This window comes from Saccopteryx leptura, chromosome 4, assembly GCF_036850995.1.
Source record: "Saccopteryx leptura isolate mSacLep1 chromosome 4, mSacLep1_pri_phased_curated, whole genome shotgun sequence".
NCBI classification, from domain to species: Eukaryota; Metazoa; Chordata; class Mammalia; order Chiroptera; family Emballonuridae; genus Saccopteryx; species Saccopteryx leptura.
In genome coordinates, this window is record NC_089506.1 from 218,035,941 (window position 1) to 218,054,900 (window position 18,960).

The following is an 18,960-nucleotide window of genomic DNA, read 5'->3' on the forward strand; positions in this document are numbered from 1 at the left end:
AAGAGAGCTTTGAGTATTATGAAGGGGTTTTCATGGTAATATGCTAATTCATAATTAAGAACTAACACTTTGGATAGAATGCAATGAATTCACAGTTGTGACTCAATTGGTTAAAACAAGTCCCATCACTTGCTGGTCAGGAAGGAGTTTTCACTTGGGTCTAATAAAGGCCTGGCATCCAGGAGTCACTCAAAGGCCACACCTGTTTATTAGCTTCAGCTGATTAGAACTAGTTGGCATGAAATACAATATTCAGTTTTGCTATCTCTTAGGCAAATGCTACTTACAAGGGAAAGCTCCCTTTTAAGAGATGCACCGTGAGTGTGTTTCTAGTCTACTTCATAAACTGCTTGTGATTACTAACTAGTGTGAGAGGGAAGGATGGTGAAGCCATTTCTCTCCTTTCTTGCTAACGAGACCCCGATTTTCTTCAGCCGCTGGGATACAGGCTCCTGAATTTGCACCTGGGGGGGGGGTGTGGTGATGGGTCTGAGCAGTGGTGGGATTCAAATAATTTAGCAACCAGTTCTCTGATCTACTGACCATTTTAAGTATAAAAAAATGATATACCAAAAGGTAGTTTATTATTTCATACATTAAATACTTAAATAAAGACAATAAAAGAGGCACACAAAACTAGATTATAAGAGTTTTTTTTTATTCATTTTAGAGAGGAGAGGGAGAGACAGAGAGAGAAGGGGGGAGGAGCAGGAAGCATCAACTCCCATATGTGCCTTGACCAGGCAAGCCCAGGGTTTCAAACTGGCGACCTCAGCATTTCCAGGTCGACGCTTTATCCACTGCGCCACCACAGGTCAGATTATAAGAGTTTTTAAATATTAATGAAAAAATATTAAATAATATCTGACAAAAAACAATAAACTATTGAGATTATTTCCATATTGCTTCTTTTTTTATTTATTTTTTATTTTTAAATTTTTTTGCATTTTTCTGAAGTTGGAAATGGGGACACAGTCAGACTCCCGCATGCGCCCGACCGGGATCCACCTGGCATGCCCACCAGGGGGCAATGCTCTGCCCATCTGGGGCATCGCTCTGCCGCAATCAGAGCCATCCTAGCGCCTGAGGCAGAGGCCACAGAGCCATCCTCAGTACCCGGGCAAGCCTTGCTCCAATGGAGCCTTGGCTGCAGGAGGGGAAGAGAGAGACAGAGAGGAAGGAGAGGGGGAGGGGTGGAGAAGCAGATGGGCGCTTCTCCTGTGTGCCCCGGCTGGGAATCAAACCCGGGACTCCTGCACACTAGGCCGACACTCTACCACTGAGCCAACCGGCCAGGGCCTCCATATTGCTTCTTGATTGGCGTCCTCACTTGCAATTATTTTCACCCATGGACGGAACGAACATTACGGGTGCTTAGAATACACTGTTGCACAGATGAATGTTAGAAAAGAGTAAGGAATGTAAGTTTGTGATTTCCACATTGGGCGGCTGCCCAGGCGCCCACCCAGGCGCCCACCTTAGAGAGAACCCTGATGACAAGTGCCATCTTAACAACCGGTTCACTGCACTCAACAAAAAATTAAGTATTGGAACCGGTGCGAACTCGTTGAATGCCACCACTGGTCTGAGTGGGTTAACACTACTTCTCTGTACCAGCATTTGGTCAAATTCTGGCCCAGCAAAGTCAGCTGGGGCGCTTCGGAAAGACATTTTCTTCCCTAACAAAGAAGGAAAATCTCTTGGAGGGAAAGGATTGCTTGCACAGGGGCAAGATTATACTTCCTGGCCCCCTTGTGGCAAGGGAGAGCCATAAGACTAGTTCTGGTCCAAGAGCTGTAAGTGGAAATAACAGATACGAGGCCAAAGCTTTAATTCTGAGACATTCTAGTGCTTTTCCCTTTGACTTAATAACAGTGATGTCCCAGCCTGGCCTGAGAAGAAGAATGCTGCGGAGCCCTGGCCGGATAGCTTGGGGGATTAGAACGTCATCCCAATATGCAGAGCTTGAGGGTGCGATTCTGGTCAGGGCACATACAGGAACAGATGGACATTCCTGTCTCTCTGTTGTGTGTCTGTCTGTCTCTTTCTCCCTTCCTCTCTCAAATCAGTAAATAAATTAAAAAGAAAAGGAAAGAATGATGTTGAGCAAAGCCCTCAGTGGACACAAGTCCAAGTAAGAAGTAAACTCATGTGGCCTGACCAGGCGGTGGTGCAGTGGATAGAGCGTCGGACTGGGATGCGGAAGGACCCAGGTTCAAGACCCCGAGCTCGCCAGCTTGAGTGCGGGCTCATCTGGTGTGAGCAAAAAGCTCACCAGCTTGGACCCCAGGTCGCTGACTTGAGCAAGGGGTTACTCGGTCTGCTGAAGGCCCACGGTCAAGGCACATATGAGAAAGCAATCAATGAACAACTAAGGTGCTGCAACGAAAAACTGATGATTGATGCTTCTCATCTCTCTCTGTTCCTGTCTGTCTGTCCCTATCTATCCCTCTCTCTGACTCTTGCTCTGTCTCTGAAATAAATAAATACAAATTAAAAAAAAGAAGTAAACTCCTGTGTGTCGAGCTGCTGAAATTCTGGGGTTGTTTACTGCCCCAGCATGACAATCTAGCTCGGCAGTTCTCAAGGGGAGGGCTGGAGACCTCCGTGTGTTCCAAATCTTTCTGGAGGATCCACAATATTAAAACTATTTTCATAATAATCCTAAGAGGTTATTTACCCTTTTTCATTCTCTGGAGGTTTCCAAAGACTACTCAGTATAGGATGATGTGATTGCTCTGATGGCAATGAAATGGGTGCTTGTGTATTTTTGTTTTAAAAAAATTCCAGTTTTAATTTTAACATAACAATAAATAGATGTAACCTGCCCAAATGAAAGCTTTTTTGTGGTTTCTTTTTTCTTCCTTCCTTCTTTTCATACATGTACACATTTCCCCTAAATATTGGTTTTATGACGTATACAGTTGTCCTTTCTTATCTGCGGATATATTTCAAGACCCCTCCCCCCAGTGGACGCCCGAAAGCACAGAGAGTGCCAAACCCTATGTATTCGATGTTTTTCTCTACATGTATCCCTATGATACAGTTTCACTTTTTAAATTAGGCACAGTAAGAGATGAACAACAATAACAACGGTTAGAAAAGTCTGCCTGACCAGGCTGTGGCGCAGCGGATAGAGCATCTTCCTGGGACGCTGAGGATTCAGGTTCGAAACCCTGCGGTTACTGGCCAGAGCGCAGGCTCACCCCACGATTGCTGACTTGAGCAAGGGGTCACTGGCTCATCTAGAGCGCCAGGTCAAGGCACATACGAGAAAGCAATCAATGAACAACTAAGGTGTCACAACTATGAGTTGATGGTCCTCATCTCTCTCCCTTCCTGACTGCCTGTCCCTGCCTGTCTCTCTCTTTCTCTCTCTTAAACGAAACAAAACAAAACAAAACAGAAAAGTCCATCATGGAAATTACAAAAGATGCCCTAATAGATGTGTGTGTCTGTCTGTCCGTTCATGCATTCTTACCATGTTTTTACCTGGCCAGGCTCATCTTGCTGACCTACAGCCTTTGAATAGTATGAAAAAAACAGTATAACATATCTCACTGACTCATTTTACTCTTTAAAATGATGATTCTAGCCTGACCTGTGGTGGTGCAGTGGACCTGGCATGGTGAGGTCGCCAGTTCGAAACCCCGGGATTGCCCATTCAAGGCACATACTATTATAGAAGCACTTATGAGTTGGTGCTTCCTGTTCCTCCTCCCTGCCTTTCTCTCTTTCTCTCTCTAAAATAAAAAAAAAATCTTTAAAATGATGTTCCTAGCCCTGGCTGGGTAGTTCAGTTGGTTAGAGCGATGTCCCAACACTCCAAGGTTGTGGGTTTGATCCCCGGTCAGGGCACCTGGAAGAGTCAACCAATAAATGCATAACTAAGTGGAACAACAAATCCATGGTTTTCCCCCTTTCTCTTTCTCTAAAACCAATCAATAGTTTGTTTTTAATGATACTCCTAAAAAATATAAAATACACAAGTGAATCTTACTGTTCTAGATAGTTTCTTTTTATATGTGTAATTTTCATATTAGTTGCCCACAGAGAAAGTCAGGAGAACTCTTCTCAGTAGTTTTACCTGTATTACCCTGTCAAAATATGCAAATAAATCTAAATATATCAATATATATTTGGCATGTTAGGGTTCAAACTTTCTTTGTGTAAACAAGTCAAGCAAAAACAAGTTTCTTCCTATTGTTTTACATATTTCCCAGGAAGCCCCGATACTGCTACTCTCTGTCGGCCTTCTCCTTTCTCCTTTGTGTTCCGAGCTGTACCCTAAAGCCCTGGCCCTTGAGGAAGGCAGTGACATGCACAGGCTGCCAGAGTCTTTTTTGTTTCTGTTTTTGGTACCACAGCCTTTTACGTTACCTGTTCGTGAGCCAGGTACCAGTCTTGGGATGCCCACTTTGTTCCTCTGGGAGCTCTCACCCAGACCTTGGGCTCACACCAGTAACCTTGGGATTCAAGTCGGCAAACTGTGGGCTCAAGCCAGCGGTCTTCGGGATCATGTTGATGATCCTGCACTCAAAGCCAGCGACTCCGTGATCAAGCTGGCGACCTCAGGGTTTTGCACCTGGGACCTCAGCATCCTGGTTGATGCTTTATCTCCTGCACCACCACCGGTAAAGTTCAGTTAGGTATTTATGATCATGATCAGATCACCCTGTGAGATTACCTTCGGTCACTGAATTTGTCAGATTTATTACATAGCCCCCTTTTCTTTCACAATATTAATAATACTAATCATCTGTTGAACAGGGTCCTGGCCTGTTAGCTCAGTTGGTTAAGAGCATCATCCTGAAACAACAAAGTTGCCGGTTTGATTCCTGGTCAGGGCACACACGGGAATCAACCAAAGAATGCATGACTGAGTGGAACAACAATGAATATTTCCCTTCCCCCTCCCTTCTCTCTCTCTAAAACAACAAACAAACAAACAAACAAAAATCAATAAAAATTAAGCCCTGGCTGGATAGCTCAGTTGGTTGGAATGTTGTCCTGGAGCAGGGAGGTTACTGATCCGATTCTCTGGTCAGGCACATACAGGAGCAGCTCAATGTTCCTGTCTCTCTCTCTCTCTTCCTTCCTCTCTCTTAAAAGGAAATAAAAGAAAAAGATGTAACAACCTTCACAACAGTTACTGAAAAGATGAAAGTCTTGGGCTGCTATGCTGGCTAGAACATCTGAACTTTTTTTTTTTTTTTTTTTTTGAGAGAGAGAGAGAGAGAAGGAGGAAGGGACAGAGAGAGAAGCATCAACTCATAGTTGCAACACCTTAGTTGTTCATTGATTGCTTCTCATATGTGCCTTGACCAGGGGGCTGCAGCTGAGCCAGTAACCCTTGCTCAAGCCAGTGACCTTGGGCTCAAGCCAATGACCTTTGGGTTCAAGCCAGCGACCATGAGGTCATGCTGATACTCCCATGCTGAAGCTGGTGACCCCATGCTCAAGCTGGTGAGCCTGCCCTTCGGGTTTTGAACCTGGGGCCTCAGAGTCCCAGGTTGGTGCTGTATGCACTGCACCACTGGTCAGGTAGAACACCTGAACTTTTGGTTGCTTTCTCCAATGCACCTGATTGACAAAATAGGACTGGAGATGATCAAGAGGTGGCCATGGAACTCGGGGTTCATGGCCGGATATGCATATCAGGGACCTGAACGTATGCTGTAGACGAGACTGTCCAGAGCAGGGGTAGTCAACCTTTTTATACCTACCGCCCACTTTTGTATCTCTGTTAGTAGTAAAATTTTTTAACCGCCCACCAGTTCCACAGTAATGGTAATTTATAAAGTAGGGAGGTAACTTTATTTTATAAAATTTATAAAGCAGAGTTACAGCAAGTTAAAGCATATAATAATAATAATAATAATAATTACTTACCAAGTACTTTATGTTGGATTTTCGCTAAGTTTGGCAGAATAAATCTTTATGAAACAATTTACTATAGTTAAATCTATCTTTTTATTTATACTTTGGTTGCTCCGCTACCGCCCATCATGAAAGCTGGAATGCCCACTAGTGGGCGGTAGGGACCAGGTTGACTACCACTGGTCTAGAGCCAATTATTTTTCCCTTCTTTCCAAAGTGAGAGAAGGGAAGATAGAGAAATAGACTCCCGCATGCGCCTGACAGGGATCCCCCCGGCAACCCCCATCTGGGGCCGATGCTCTGCCCATCTGGGGCCATGCTCGCAACTGAGCTATTTCTAGTACATGAAATGGAAGCTCCAGAGCCATCCTCAGTGTGCCAGGCTGTCACTCGAAACAATGGAGCCACGGCTGAGGGAGGGGAAAGGAAGCCAGTGGTTGCTTCTCATGTGTGCCGACTGGGGACCTAACCAGGACTTCCGCACACAGGGCTGACGCTCTGTCCACTGAGCCAACCGGCTAGGGCGCAAGTTAACTTTTCACTTTTTGTTTTTGGTCTTATAGGGAGTCAACAGGCTTCGAAACACTGCAAAGTGTTCATGTAACCAACAAAAAGAGTGTTTTACAGCCGCACAGACCTGGATTTGGATCAGGACTCTGACCCTTAGCTGTAGTTGGCCCGAGTCTTACTTTTCTTACCTATTAAATGGAGATACCTTTACTTTCTTCACAAGGTTGTGATGGAAAAGTAATAAATTGTGAATTTTGCCTGACCTGTAGTGGCGTAGTGGATACAGCATCGACCTGGAATGCTGAGATCGCTGGTTCAGATTCCGGGGTTTGCCAGGTCAAGACACATAGGAGAAGCAACTACTGCCCTGAGTTGATGCTTCCACCTCCTCCCCATCCCTCTACTGTTGTAAAGTACTGTACCCCAGATTCTAAAAAGTACCGTACCTCACTTCAGCGGGTTCATGTAGAGACACCAAGTCCAGATGAATTTTGAAGAATTTTATTAAAGGAGATTTATTAAATATGCCGGCCGCATATGGCTTACATGGGGCAGTTGCAAACTCAAACCATATGCGCCAAGTATATTTCAGAGGCTGGTCATGTACCCTTTGAGTACATACAGGTTGGGGGGCATGACCGCATGACACAAGATTATAACATTTGTTTAGGGGATTTACAAGGAACATTAAAACTTTCAAGATAATAATACAATCAAAGACATTCATAAACTTTTCAGTGTCTATCTCTCCTCCTTTGCCTAGAGGTACACGTTAATCTCAGGGTTCCGGGAAGGAAGGGAGAGCCAAAATCAGTGTAGGGTGGTAAGTAAATTTTGTCTTATTGAAAGGAAAGGGAGTTCTTCAGATAACCTTAACCCTTTCAGAGAACTTAAAACCAAATGACCCTAGTAGTCCTTGTAAGTCAGGAGATTTCTATATCCTTTTCCCTCCATTTTCCAAAGAAAGGACAGGACGGAAAGCCCGACTTTTCCTCTTTAAAATGGCATTGCCAATACTAAGTTTTACAGTTCTGTGGCACCTTACCACACTACTCCTCTCTTGAAAAATCAATAAATAAAATATTTTTTAAAAATTGTGAACTTTGAAACCACTTAAGCCCTATAAATATCAGTGATTACTGGATCTCCACATTGGTTCCTTGGTAGGACTTCAGGAAAATAAAAGAGTAGCTCCTCATCAGTAAAAGGCTGGAAAACCCCTACTCTCCTCTCTACCTAAGGGTCCAGAGGGTCTGGGCTTTCCCGTCCCAAGGCTGCTAGTTCAGGGGCAAAGCTGTGAGGGTTTGGGTGGGCCATCAATGCTGGACTAGGCTAAGGCTCAGGGGTCCGGGCTAAACTCCATGCTTTCCTACAGGTCAAACGTCCCAATCCACAAACCCTGGTAAAGGACTGAAAAAAAACGCAACCCTTAAAGACGATGAACTGAGAACCGAGACGCAGGGAGAGGGTCGGAGTGTGCTCTCAGGGGAGAAACCACAGAGCAAGAGAGCAGGTGGGTGCCGGAGAAACGACACGTCTGGTCTAGCGGCAGGGCACGGGAGCGCAGGAGCTCAGCATCGCGAGTGAAAGTAGGACCCAGTGAAACCGGACAACCAAAGAATTTCCGTTCCGCCCCGCGACTCCGGGCTTAGACTACAGTTCAGCCGGATGACGCCCTGGGCCGCCCCCGCCCCGCCCCCAGAGGGTAATTAGATCGTACCATTATGCCTTCCTAGGGGTGAAGGTAATCGTAGGCTGGTCCTGCAGGGCGAATTGGAGTTCTTTATTAGAAAAAACATGATTATCCATAGCATGAGAAGGTTCTTATGTTCTTAGCTAACATGCTTTCCCTTCTGTCTTCTCGGCTCTCTAAAGAGTGGCAGGAGTGCGAACGTACTTCCCCCTTTCCTTTACGCATTTGGTACGTCCCCCCGGGGTACGTAGGCGGGGAGACGTACATAAACCTCCACGCAGGCGGCGGGGCTGCTCAGTCCTCGAGGCGTCGGTGCTCTGTGGTTTCGGGAGCTTGTTGCGTGTCGGCCGGTGTGCGCGTGCGCCGACATGGCCTCAAACGGTATGTAAGGGCGCGAGGCGGCGGCGGAGCGCCGGCCCAGGGCCTTGTGCCCTCCCAGCTAAGGCTCTGATTTTGCCGGGGCCCGGGCGGCGGTCGGGTGAGGGAGCCCGTCTCGTACCACTGTGGCGGGAAGTGGCAGAGAAGGGTGGGAGGGGGAAGCCGATGTCGCCATCTTGTTTTTGCTCGTCTGGCCCCTTACGCGGGCGGGAGGTCTTCCGTGCGGAGTCCCTTCCCTCGAGGGGAGGGTTGGGAGGCACGCTTCGTGGTGAGGTGAGACGTGTGGGATACGGAGGGAAATGCTCGGTCCCTGCGGCCCTTTCCGCTCGGTTCCCACCCCTGCCTTCGGCCCCGCTTTGTCGCAGTGCTGCATCCGGGCATTCGGCGAGCGCACGCGCACTGCTGGCCCCTCCCCCCTTTTTCGCGGCGCGAACTCCCCCACCCCGCTTCGACGTGGTCCTCTTTTTTTTTTTTTGTCGCGAGAGTCTCGCTGGGCTCTCGACTCGCGGTGCTCATCCGATGTGGACTCCCCCTCTCCCCAACCCAGGTCCCTCGAGAAGGGGCGGGACCACTCCGTTCCCGCCTCGGTTGCCACGCGGCCGGGGGCAGGGGCTCGAGATCCCGGCCGCGTCCGGCTTAACGGTGGGGGTGGGGGCTGGGAAGGAGGCAGTTCTTGGGGGTCGTCCAACGGACTAGGGGACCGGGTTCGAGCTTTTTCCCGCCCAAATTTCTTCTTTTGGAGGTGGGGACGGAAAGGAGCGGCCGCCGGAGGCCACACCCTCTCCCGGTGCCTTTGCCCTTTTCCTGCGGGGGCAGCGCCTGGTTTCCTGTGCGGAGCCGAGGAGTGGGTCTGGCTAGTGCGTCTGCGCTGCCTTTGGTTCGCGGAGGCCCTCCACCCCCACCTCTGGGGGAAGGCAGGGTGACGAGGAAACGGACTCAGTTGGAGCCACAGGGCTGGAGACTTGAGAGTATCAGTTGACTTGTCTCCTGAGACGAGCACTTGGGTGATGATTTCTGTCATCTGGATTCGGAGAGATCTCTTGGTTACCTGGCTTTGGAGTACAAGTCCGCTTTGCAAGCCTCCAAGATGAGTCCGAGGGTGGAATAGCCTCTTGGGGGACATGCTTATTCCTTGGTTGAGAGAGGGGCCACATCCTGAACACCGTTGCCTCCTGCTTCCAGCTTTCATTGAAACCCATCTGTTTAAGGAGCTCTGATTTTATTTAGCTCGGCTCACGGTGATACCATCCTCAGAATGGGCGGGAAAAGGAGATGTGTACATCTGTGCAGTGTGTGATACCAGTTGAATCTGTGTGAATTGTGGCTGTCCCCCAAGACTTGGTTTTTCCAGTAAGGCCTCTTGGACTCTGTAGAAATTTGCTTTTTCTTTGCTTTACTGTGTTTTCTCTTAGGGATGGCAGAGGTGATATAATTGTATTTTTCTTTTGCAGACTATACCCAACAAGCAACCCAAAGGTGAGTAATTTTTTGGGGCCTCCAGGGATTGTAGAGGGCAGGGGTCGCTAAAGTAGTTTTTCCTGATTGCTCGTTTTTTTTCTCCCCCTCCAGCTATGGGGCCTACCCCACCCAGCCTGGGCAGGGTTATTCCCAGCAGAGCAATCAGCCCTATGGACAGCAGGGTTATGGTGGCTACAGCCAGTCATCGGACACTTCAGGCTATGGCCAGAGCACATACGGTTCTTATGGACAGACCCAGAACAGTGAGTCTCTTCTTTTAAGTTGGTCGTCTGCCTCTTCCTGCTCTTTCAAATGCTGCTTTTCTTAACCGTAAGCAGTGCTGAAATGTTGAAACTTCCATGTTTCATTTCCCTTATTTAATGCTTAAAACTCTTTGGAATCTTGAGTTTTTTCAAAGAAAAATGATTATTGGTTTATAGTTTTATTTCCTTTTATTTTCTTTGATTTATTTACTTCTTATTTATGCAGCACTTTTTCCCATTTCTCCTCAGCATGAAAATGAAATGTGGGGGGAAAGTATTCACTAAAGGGAGAAAGTTCTAGGCTTCTAGTACTTACAGGGAGAAAATGAATTGTCTGAACATGTTGGAAGTCAGACTGTTAATATGTCAGCTACTACCCGGGAGGCGGAGTTTATCCTGCCGTCCCAGTGTAAATAATGTGGGTTCTGTTTGCACAGCAGACAGACGGCGGGTTCGAATGATGTTAATGAATAGGGACCTCTTGGGCTGTGGATAGTGGTTTTCCTGGAGACAGGCTTTGGGATGAGATTGGAACTCTGAAGTTGTTAGAAGTTAGAACATTAAGGTAGAAGAGGAGGGTAACTTAAACTATGAGTTGCAAGATTTCTGAGGAGCTTCTAAGAGACTGCCTTCTAAAGTCTGGGTAGCATTAGGTAATATGTCGTGTCTTTTCCAGCCCATTCTCTGCCTCTTCTTTTTTAGCTTTTGTGACTTCTTTTTTCTTTGTAGCAGGCTATGGCACTCAGTCAGCTCCCCAGGGATATGGCTCTACTGGTGGCTATGGTGGTGGCCAGAGTTCTCAGTCGTCTTATGGGCAGCAGTCATACCCTGGCTATGGCCAGCAGCCAGCGCCTAGCAGCACCTCGGGAAGGTAAGGAGTTGGAGGTCAGAGCCTGTAAGATGAGAGGGGAATTGATCGGGGTGAAAATGTGGCCCCCAGTAGGAGCACTTAGGAGTAAATGGGGGAATGTCTCTGTGGGCTCAGAGTTCACAGACTGGGATGGACCAAAGGTGAAGGGAAGTAGTACATGCTAGCATTAAGTTTGTCTTTTTTCTTTTCCTTAGTTATGGTAGCAGTTCTCAGAGCAGCAACTATGGTCAGCCCCCGAGTGGGGGCTATGGTCAGCAGTCTGGCTATGGTGGACAGCAGCCTAGCTATGGACAGCAGCAAAGCTCCTATAATCCTCCTCAGGGCTATGGACAACAGAACCAGTACAACAGTAGCAGTGGAGGTGGCGGAGGGGGTGGTGGAGGTATGACGGTGTCTTCAGCTTTGTCTCGTTCTTATTTTCTGTAAGGATCCTATATCCTGGTTGATCTTTGCCCTAAGGGTGCTCTTAAAAATCTTAATTTTGGCCCTGGCCGGTTGGCTCAGTGGTAGAGCATCGGCCTGGCGTGCAGGAGTCCCGGGTTCGATTCCCAGCCAGGGCACACAGGAGAAGCGCCCATCTGCTTCTCCACCCCTCCCCCTCTCCTTCCTTTCTGTCTCTTCCCCTCCTGCAGCCAAGGCTCCATTGGAGCAAAGTTGGCCCGGGCGCTGAGGATGGCTCTGTGGCCTCAGCCTCAGGCACTAGAATGGCTCAGGTTGCAACAGAGCGAGGCCCCAGATGGGCAGAGCATCGCCCCCTGGTGGGCGTGCCGGGTGGATCCCAGTTGGGCGCATGCGGGAGTCTGTCTGACTGCGTCCCCGTTTCCAACTTTAGAAAAATACAAAAAGAAAAAATTTTTAATTTCTTCTTTCCTACTTGTCTTTTTATTTGTTCATTTATCTCCTGACATTGTTGACCTGTTGTATGCCACTTCAGTGTCTTTTGTCAGAAAGTGTCTTTTCTCTCTTGACAGGTAACTATGGCCAAGATCAGTCCTCCATGAGTGGCGGCAGCAGCGGCGGCGGTTACGGCAGTCAGGACCAGAGTGGTGGTGGTGGCGGCGGTGGCTACGGGGGCGGCCAGCAGGACCGCGGGGGACGAGGCCGGGGCGGTGGCGGTGGTTACAACCGCAGCAGTGGTGGCTATGAACCCAGAGGCCGTGGAGGTGGCCGTGGAGGCAGAGGCGGCATGGGGTAGGTGTCTTGGGAGCCAGGGAGTAACTTCAGTGGGGCTGGGGGGGGGGGTTGCATGAATCTTCAGTCCTTAGAGTGTGGTTAGTCTTATTCTAGGGTTTGTCAGGCTCTCATGTGGGGGCATTGACTGGATTCCTCCTTCCCTGTTTTATTTTTGTGACAACTTGGGAGCCTGAACTCCCCCTCACACTTCTGAGTACTGACATGTACATTGTCAAAGATAAAGGAAAAATACATGGGTGTGTATGGATTGGAGTCATTGATAACGCTAGGCAAGAAACATGGAGGTCAAGTCTTTCTCTGCAAGGGAAACCAATGATCCCACTCCTGGTGATAGGAAAACTTGTTACTTGTGTTCCCATGTGTCCTCCGAGGGAGTCATGAGTGGTTAACCTGACTTCAGCTTCCAGGAATTGGCTACTCTTCCCGAATTCTGTAGTCATTTGAATCCATGAGCTTGATTTGCAGTAATTTGACTAACAGTGATTTTGTTTGTGACTTGGTTTGTCGGGCTATTGAAGTGTGCATACCTTTTGGACAAAATACACTGGACAGTGGTATCCCATGTATTTATTCCACTGTCCCCCTTTCCTGGTGACTTGTCCAACTGGACCTTCTTCCCTTCCCGCTGTAGTTGATTTGAAGTCAAACCTTAGATTTGATGTTAAAGCATGCGTCAAATCTGTGGATAAATACGATTTGAAGGACCATACTCTGTCTCCCTTGCAAAAGGGAGGAATGTCAGTGTGCGTTACTCCTTTTTTGGAAAAAGTGGGTTTTTAAAGTGAGAGTTTCTTACTATGGTAAGTATTCAGAGGAGGGTGGGGGCAGTCTCAAAAACCGTACAAGAATGAGGAGAACTCTGTTGTGTGCGTGTGTTTAATGCAAAACTTGAAAAAGAAAAACAACTGTTATGTGACTGTTAACTTGCTCTGCATTTTATGTGCCACAGGTATGAAAGGTGACATTGCAAAATACTCCGCTCTTCTCGCAGTGTAGAAGGGGTGACCCCGGTGGTTGGGGGAGATCAAAAACAACTCAGTAGTTAGGGTAGGGTTTAGCTAAGTTTGTCTCGCTTTAAGGGAAATTGCCTTTGGTTTTGACTTTTTATGGAATAGGGTTGGGTCTGCTTGCTGCTTTCAAAGCAAAAACCACAAACATGTGTTCAGGGCTACCCCAGCCTGGTGTGAAATGTCTTCTGGGTAAATTGGGCGTAGGGTTTTTAAACCAACTACTGGGTTGTCAACCACTTGCGACAAGACGAAAAAACATCTGCTACGTCGGAAGAACAGCTGAGGAAAACGGGTCATTTTTTTCCAGAGGAAATAGCTATATAACCTTTTAAAGCAAAATTCTTATAACTGTGTCTAAGAAATTGCACACGTGTGTGTGACATGCTCAAAGGTCAGACAAGAGGCGGTCAGGAAGGGGAATGTATTTTAGTAGCCACTTGTCTCTTTTTACCAAAACACATACCCTTGTTGGGGAATATAAAACAAACAAAAAAATACGCCCATTTGTAGCCGTTGGAAGCTTCATGTCCTTTCTTCTAACTTGTCTTCTCCAGCGGAAGTGACCGTGGTGGCTTCAATAAATTTGGTGGTAAGTGAACAGAGTTTCCAAAATTCCCAACTCCCAGCAATGCTTTGTCTGATTGTTCATTTGCAGATGTCTTAGCGTGTTTTAAGTGTCAAAGGTTTGGAAGTGTCCAGAACCACCTCCAGAAAGGGGTGGGGTGGAATGCCACCTGCTGCCAGATGTGTGCTAACCTGGAGGCAGGCAGGGGTGACCTCAGCAGTCATCTTGTACCAAATTGGTTTGACCCAGGTTAATAAGAGGTGTTTAATGAGGAGTGTCGCCACATCTGGCACTTAGTGACCACCATTGTGAAAAACTGGAGCGTGTGTGCTGGAGCACGGATCCTCGTGGCTTTAGGATCCGTTTTGGTCAGTGTTCAAGGCTAGTGTGTGTGTGGGTGTATGTGTAACAATCTCCAAATGTTTTGCTTCTGGAAGAGGTATGTGAATATACTGCCTTGAGAATGGTGGAGTTGGTATATGTTAAATGCTGAATGGTGTCGATTCTGCATATCCGTATTTAAACTCAGATGGGCAAATAGAAACTAGCATGGGAAGGCAGCTGTGGACTGCGAGAAAGGCTGGGAGCATGTGGCTCATGGGAAATCAGCAGGTCTTACACAGCACAAACTGAATTGATGAAACATGGCAAATTTGAGAAGTCTCCCAGTAAGCTGGAACTTTTCTGGTTTGGGTAACAAAAGGTTTCTTAATTTGTCTCACCATTTAAAGCCAAAGGCCTGGGTTCATGATTTAGGTGTCATTGAATGTGGGTACAATATTTACATATGGTGAATTCAGAGAAACTTTGGTCAAAGATGGTTTTCTGAAAAAAATATAACAGGCTGCATTATGGAAATAAGATTTCTGGTCTGTTCCCTGGGACATGCTTTAAAAATACAAAAGCTATTATGTATGGGTTTGTTTTTTTTTTAATTTTTCTTATGGTTTTGGGGAAACTTCACATGGTTTTAAGAATGGTTTCTAAGAAGTAATGAGGAATTGTCTTACAAAGACTAAGTGTCTCTGGTGTTAAAGTTGGAGAAACTGGACGGACGCATATCATACCGCTGGCGGTGAGCCCAGCTCTCTGGGCTGAGAGACCGGGCCGAGCTCCGAGGTGGTTTGGTAACCTCACTGGGTTTCCCTCCCGACCCCCAGTCTGTGCTGAGGACTTTTCCCAGCCTGAGCTGGGGGAGGTGGCACTGACTGAAATGTGGCGTTGTCCCTGTGGGGACTCAGATTACATGCAAGCTTGAGAGAGGCCTGTCTTCTTCCCTAGCCATGCCGAGGGTTTTCTCTGGGCAGGCAAACCAGGGCAGGCTTTGGAGTAAGGCTTTTGAGCACTTAACTGATATTTTGCAAGAGTTCGGATTTGGTTTTAAGTTTTTTCCTTGTATGTCTCTATCTTTTGACTAACAGCTCCTCTTTCCTTGTTTTTTTTTTTTCTTCTCCCATGTCACTTAAGGCCCTCGGGACCAAGGATCGCGTCATGACTCGGGTGAGTCCAGGGGTGTCGTGAAGGAATGGCTGAAGTGTTATCAAGGCTTTTTCTGGAGAAGGAAGATGAAGGGAGTTTAGCTGAATTAAAGTACCGGTTTTTAAAAATATGAATCATGACCACAGTGAACACAAAGAATGTAAAAGGGAAGCATTTAGTGATCTTTGTTTTGATTATGTTTGTACTGGGTTTAAGTGTAAAATGGGTTTCTTACCTTCGGGGTATTCCACTTAAAAAGTTTACACACACTGGTAACTTTACCAGATGTGATCTTAGGCCCTGATTCTATACTGGGCATAACCATGTTTGAAAGGGTAGTTTAAAACTAGTTCTAGATTGGTGACATGGCTAACATACACTCAGGTACTAAAAGTAGGGCTGTGGATGTTATTTGTCAGACCTAAGCCAAATTATGTTGGTTGCTTTAGGATTTTTTCTTTTAAAGTTTGTTAGGTTACGAGTCACTCATTTTACCTTTATTCGTCTTCTGATTCACATTTCCTTCTATGTTCCACAAGCAGAACAGGATAATTCAGACAACAACACCATCTTCGTGCAAGGCCTGGGCGAGAACGTGACGATCGAGTCTGTGGCTGATTACTTCAAACAGATTGGTATTATTAAGGTACTCGAGTGGGTGCTTTCTAGCACATTCAGGCTTTTGGATTTTACACATTAGTAAAATGTCTTAATGGGTTATAAGGTTAATTTGTTGAACAAGGAAAATATAAGCTGTTGTCATTTTCTAAAAGAAATAACGAGGGCACAATTGACAAAAGGAATGTCCTCAGCTTTTAGGGTTTCCTTTTAATGTGTGAGAGACAGTTGTGGTCGTTGACTTGCTTTCAAGTTACAGGTGAGATAGGAACTGGTAACTGAAGAGGAGCTGAAGGAGGGGGAGGGTGTAACGTGGGTAGAACTGTATGTCCTGTAAGCCTGATACTATCATGTTGCTTTCTTCAGACAAACAAAAAAACGGGACAGCCCATGATTAATCTGTACACAGACAGGGAGACGGGCAAGCTGAAGGGAGAGGCGACGGTATCATTTGATGACCCACCTTCTGCTAAAGCGGCTATTGACTGGTTTGATGGTACGTTTGAGGAGGCTGCTGGAGACGGAAGTCGGGAAAGTGAACCGTGGGGAACAGGCTGTATTCTGAGGGTTTCCCTAAGTCTCTCCCCTTACTTCATCTGCTACTTCAGTAGACTGTGTTTGCCGTGTCTCATTAGACTGTGAACCTTTTCAGAAAGACAGTCTTAATTTGGCTGTACTTAGTGTGCTTTGGACCCTACAGATCTTCATCAAAAGTGTCCTGTTTATACCTCCCTTATGTCTTTAGGTAAAGAATTCTCTGGGAATCCTATCAAGGTCTCATTTGCTACTCGGCGAGCAGATTTCAATCGGGGTGGCGGCAATGGCCGTGGAGGCCGAGGGCGAGGAGGTGAGCAGTTACCGATGCCAGTGCGGAGGTGGGGGGAGACGGGCTGACTGCGGCCTGCCCAGGAAGGCTGGGCCACCCAACGTGGAAGGGGCCCAGACTCACACCTGTGTCTGCACCAGGACCAATGGGCCGCGGCGGTTACGGAGGCGGCGGCAGTGGTGGTGGTGGCCGAGGAGGGTTCCCCAGTGGAGGAGGAGGTGGCGGAGGACAGCAGCGAGCTGGGGACTGGAAGTGCCCTAATCCGTGAGTGAACATTTTTTCTCAGTCTTCTGTGAGTGCCCCTTGATGTCGTGGTAGGGTTTTGTGTTTTCCAGACCAGTACCAGTGATGGGGACAGATGTGGCCCAGAGTTGAACCCTCTGTAAGCCTGCTGTAGTGGGAAGAATATTGACAGGGTTCACTAATGCGCAGTTTTTGTTCCTGTCTTTGCTACTGAGAAGGCAGGCCTTTTGCTACTCTGACACCTTAGCTCTGCCTCAGCTTTCTCACTGTATTTGTAAAGTCATTGGAGTCTGTTCCTAATTCTGGGTTCTACCTGCTCCTCACGCCAACAGATTCTTGTTTTACTTTTCCTAGTACATGTGAGAACATGAACTTCTCTTGGAGGAATGAATGCAACCAGTGTAAGGCCCCTAAACCAGATGGCCCAGGAGGGGGACCAGGAGGCTCTCATATGGGTAAGGAAGAGGCACAGCTGGCGAGCAGAGTGCGATAAAGAGCCTGGAGTTAAAGCAGGAGGGGTTTGGGGGATATGCTTAATCCCATGTCCTTTGTCCTAGGGGGTAGCTACGGAGACGATCGTCGCGGCGGCAGAGGAGGCTACGATCGGGGCGGCTATCGAGGCCGAGGCGGGGACCGTGGGGGCTTCCGAGGAGGCCGGGGTGGTGGGGACAGAGGTGGCTTTGGCCCTGGCAAGATGGACTCCAGGTAAGTAAGACTGAAAACAAAAGGGTGACGGAACAGATGTTATGGGTAGTAAAGTTTTGTTGAGAGTAGTCTCGTTTTGAGGGCTGGAGTGTGTGTGTGTGTGTGTGTGTGTGTGTGTGTGTGTGTGTGTGTGTGTGTGTGTTTTATATATATATGTTTTAAATTCAGTGAAGGAGGGGAGGCAGAGAGACAAGACTGCTTGCTGCATGTGCCCCAACAGGGATCCAGCCTGCGAGCCCACTAGGGGACGAGGCTCTGCCCATCTAGGGCATTGCTCTGTTGCTCAGCAACCGAGCTCTTAGTGCCAGAGGAGGTGTGGAACCATCCTCAGTGCCTTGGCCAACTCGCTCCAGTCGATCCATAGCTGCAGGAATGAAAGAGGGGGGGGGGGGGGTTAGAGAGGAAGATGAGCACTTCTGTGTGCCCTGACCAGGAATCCAATTTGGAACATCCACATACCTGGCTAGTGCTCTACCACTGAGCCAACTGGCCAGGGCCACGGCTAGATTGTTAAACTGATACTGTAACTATACTTGGGAAGGGAGGAAAATGATCTCTGGGAACTAATGGAGATTCAAAACTTAGATGAACAATTGGATAGGAATTTGGGGCTGGGGTGAGTGGGGAGGTGGAGACCTTAATGGATGCCTTTTCTTGCAGGGGTGACCACAGACAAGATCGCAGAGAGAGGCCATATTAGCCGCCTCGGGAGGCTCTGGAACAGCTTTTCTTCTATACCCAGTGTTACCCTTGTTATTTTGTAACCTTCCAACCCCCGATCACCCAGGGTTTTTTGTGTCAGACCATGTAATTGTAACTATCTCTGGTTCCCATTAAAAACGGTCGTTTTAGTTAAATTTCCTTCCTCTTCCCCCTCTTCAGGGGACTGATATCTGGGTCAGCAGTGTGGGGTGTTTTTGTCTTTCGGACCATAGTGCCTAGCAGGAGCTGGAATAAAGTATTTGGTGCTTGGTCCAGGGGAGAGAAGGTCAAGCAGTGTCTTTGAAACTAGAGGTGAAACTTCCTCGCACAGAATTGAGTGTGAAGGGGAGAGTTAGAACGCAGTGTCAGGAGTATTGCCCCAGACATGTCCAACTCCGGACAAAGCTGACCACATTTATTGACATGCTGGTCTTAGTGAGTTCACTGTATATAGAAGCCTTACCTTCTTTAAGGACTGTTGGCTCTTTTGACACATCTCCAAGGGTGGGGCTCATCACATTTGCCTTTGGGGCAGTATTCAAATGTGATGAGAGGGGGAAGCAGA

At 47.5% G+C, this 18,960-nt stretch overlaps 1 protein-coding gene across 2 annotated transcripts; it reads left to right on the top strand.

The window, feature by feature from the left end:
• Window positions 1–8,342: 8,342 nt before the first annotated feature.
• Window positions 8,343–18,550, top strand: FUS (FUS RNA binding protein). 2 transcript variants are annotated; one of them, XM_066383328.1, is made up of 15 exons: window positions 8,343–8,464; window positions 9,913–9,937; window positions 10,031–10,182; window positions 10,912–11,053; window positions 11,248–11,435; window positions 12,025–12,244; window positions 13,812–13,846; window positions 15,290–15,322; window positions 15,844–15,947; window positions 16,286–16,415; window positions 16,665–16,766; window positions 16,886–17,009; window positions 17,343–17,443; window positions 17,546–17,693; window positions 18,354–18,550. In XM_066383328.1, exons 1-15 carry the CDS (start codon window positions 8,452–8,454, stop codon window positions 18,391–18,393), a joined length of 1,557 nt encoding a protein of 518 aa, XP_066239425.1. In that variant the 5' UTR covers window positions 8,343–8,451; the 3' UTR covers window positions 18,394–18,550. The 2 variants fall into 2 exon arrangements, with proteins under 2 accessions (XP_066239425.1, XP_066239426.1); XM_066383329.1 differs by having other exon boundaries at window positions 10,915–11,053.
• The last annotated feature ends 410 nt before the right edge of the window (window positions 18,551–18,960 follow it).